Raw genomic sequence first — 2,811 nt, forward strand, 5'->3', positions numbered from 1 at the left:
GGGGGATGGCCCAGCATGGGGCTGCGCCGGGGGGCCAGTGCCTCAGCGTCCCGCGTGCTCTGACCCTTCCTGCCCTCGCAGAGCCGAGCTGCCATGGGAAGCTGCGGCCCGCGGGCACGGCAGGAGCTGCTGGTGCTGCTGAGCAGCGTGTGGCTGTGGGTGGGCAGTGCCCAGCCCACCCCCCCGGCCCCCACGCACGGCCCCGGCTCCCAGCTGAAGTTCCGCCTGGCTGGTTACCCTCGCAAGCACAACGAGGGCCGCGTCGAGGTCTTCTACAACGACGAGTGGGGCACCATCTGCGACGACGACTTCACGCTGGCCAACGCGCACGTGCTGTGCCGGCACCTCGGCTTTGTGGCTGCCACTGGCTGGGCCCACAGCGCCAAGTACGGCAAAGGCGTCGGTAAGAGGGGCGGCGGGCAGGTGGTGCCGAGTGCCCGGCATTGTGGGTGTGTGCGGGAGGGTGTGAACACGTGTGTGTATGCACACGCAACGCAGGCGACAAGGCTCCGTGTGTTTGTGAGCTGCCGCATGGGTACCCGGGGCACAGGGCAGTCACCAGCACACGCTGCAGCTGCGGGGCTGCTGAGGGGTACGGCGCAGGTGAGGAGCTGTACCGACCCTGGGGCGCACATTATGGGGGGCTTTGTGGTGGCAGACCAGCCTCTTGGGAGGTGGAAGCTCCACATCTGTGGATCCCCCGCTCAGGGCTTTGCTCGTGGCATTTCACTGGCCTCAGCTTCGTGCCGAGGGGGGGCTGCCCCCGGCCCACATCCGCACCCCTGCTGCACCCCTGCGTGGACCCTGGCCGTGCTCCACCAGCACCTTCCCCGCTCCCAGGGGATGCTCCATGGGTTTGGCCCCCCCTCACCCCTGCCCTGGTGCCTGGCAGGGCGGATCTGGCTGGACAACGTGAATTGTGCCGGCGCTGAGAAGAGCATCGGGGACTGCAAACACCGGGGCTGGGGGAACAGCGACTGCAGCCATGAGGAAGATGCAGGTGTCATCTGCAAGGATGAGCGCATTCCAGGCTTCAAGGACTCCAACATCATCGAGGTGAGGAAGCTGCTGGCCCAGGGTCATGCAGTGCCAGGTGCCCGAGCCCTGCCGTGGGCAGCCCCACCAGCCCTCACTCCCCCCGAATATTTGGGAGGCAGCTTCCACATGACACACTGGCAGGCGCCTGTGGGCTGGACCAGAGGATCATGTCAGTGCCTCCCCTCAGCCCCAGCACAGGGGCTGTCCCCATCTCCCCGTGGAGAGGGGAACGTGCTCCCCCACTGCCTGTGCCCCCAAGTCGCCTGAGCACCCATTTCCCTGGGGTGCACCCAGCCCAACCCGGCTCCGGCGCTGCAGGGAGCAGGCAGGAGCCAGCGGGCAGCCTGGCACCAGGCACATCCCTCCCGTGCCCTGCCTGGGAGCATGGAGCTGCCACAGCCACCCTGAGCATCCCGATCTGCTGCTTCCCCCCCCAACTTCTCTGGGCCAAGGGTCTGTCTCACACCTCTGCAACCTGTTTTCTTTTTCTCCTGGCTGCCGGGGATCCTCAGTCCCAGACCCAATCCTCCAGCACACTTGGCCTCTTCCTTTCCCTCTTTCCCTCTTCCAGACTCTCTGTTTCTCAAACCAGCTCTTGTGGGGCCCTGTCCCCCTGCAGCCACGGTGTCTGTGGAGGATGAGGCTCCACTCAGGACGTGGCTTGGGCACGGGGCCATGGCACAGCACTGGGCACGGAACACCAGGTCTCCTGCGAGGCGAGGGGGGCTGTGGCCATGTCCCAGCACCCCAACTGCTGTCCTGCTATGGGCAGGTGGTTTGGGCACCCTCCCTTGGGGTGCAGGTTCCCAAGGTGGCGGGACGGCAGTGCTGGCTCACCCCTCTGTGCTCCCAGGAGATGCACCCGCGGGCTGGGGGGACGTGGGGTCTGGCTGCACAGGATGGGGTTGGGTCCTGGCCACCCAGGGCCATTGGATGTGGCCTGCAGGGACGCAGGACCTGCCTGTCCCTGTTCCCCACCAGGGACTGGGGACCCTCATCTCCCACGGGTGCCCACATCCTCAGGGCGTTCCTGGGAAGGGGCTGGCAGGGAGCCGGGGCGGCGGGCTGCCATGCAAGCCCTGTGCCCTGCAGAGCGAGCAGAGCCACGTGGAGGAGGTCCGCCTGCGGCCGGTGGTGGCCGGGGGCCGGCGGCAGCTGCCGGTGACTGAGGGCATTGTGGAGGTGCGCTACAGGGATGGCTGGGCACAGATCTGCGATGAGGGCTGGAACAGCCAGAACAGCCGTGTCGTCTGTGGCATGATGGGCTTCCCTGCTGAGAAGAAGGTCAACAGGAACTTCTACAAGTGAGTGAGACCGTCAGGGAGCCTGCGGGGTGTCAGAACAGAGCTGGGGGTACGGGGCTGGGGCAGGGCTGGGGCCAGTGCCAGGGACAGCAGGGGCCATGCTGTTGGATGCTGTGGCTCCCCTGCATCCCTCCCATCCCTGCTGCCTGTCGGTCCCAGCCCCAGCTGGCCACATGGGCTCTTGCCAGCCAAGCCGGGGGCCTGTGGTGTGGTCATGGCTGCCCACCTGCCCTGTGCGCCACTGCAGAGGCTGCTTGAGCCAGCAGCTGTTGTACCTCCACATTTCCCCCTGGCGCAGAGTTCGGGGGTCCCTATCTGAGGGGAGGTTTGGCACCGAGCCAGGCAGGGCTGCTCCAGCAGCACAGTGGCCTGAGCGAGGGCTGCAGGGACGTGGGCACGGACCCACTGCCCGTGGCACGGTGCCGGTGCTGCCCGGGCAGCTGCGGTGTTGCTCCCGCAGGCGGTTGAG

At 67.2% G+C, this 2,811-nt stretch overlaps 1 protein-coding gene across 1 annotated transcript in view; it reads left to right on the forward strand.

The window, feature by feature from the left end:
* LOXL3 (lysyl oxidase like 3) overlaps positions 1-2,811 on the forward strand; it is a 9,727-nt gene that overhangs the window by 420 nt on the left and 6,496 nt on the right. The window contains exons 2-4 of the mRNA XM_026867037.1: positions 82-403; positions 893-1,056; positions 2,131-2,342. Of these exons, the coding sequence (XP_026722838.1) occupies positions 82-403; positions 893-1,056; positions 2,131-2,342 (698 nt within the window). The remainder of the gene's footprint in view (positions 1-81; positions 404-892; positions 1,057-2,130; positions 2,343-2,811) is intronic.

This window comes from Athene cunicularia, unplaced genomic scaffold (assembly GCF_003259725.1).
Source record: "Athene cunicularia isolate RWA unplaced genomic scaffold, athCun1 SCF_11, whole genome shotgun sequence".
In the NCBI taxonomy this organism is placed as follows: Eukaryota; Metazoa; Chordata; class Aves; order Strigiformes; family Strigidae; genus Athene; species Athene cunicularia.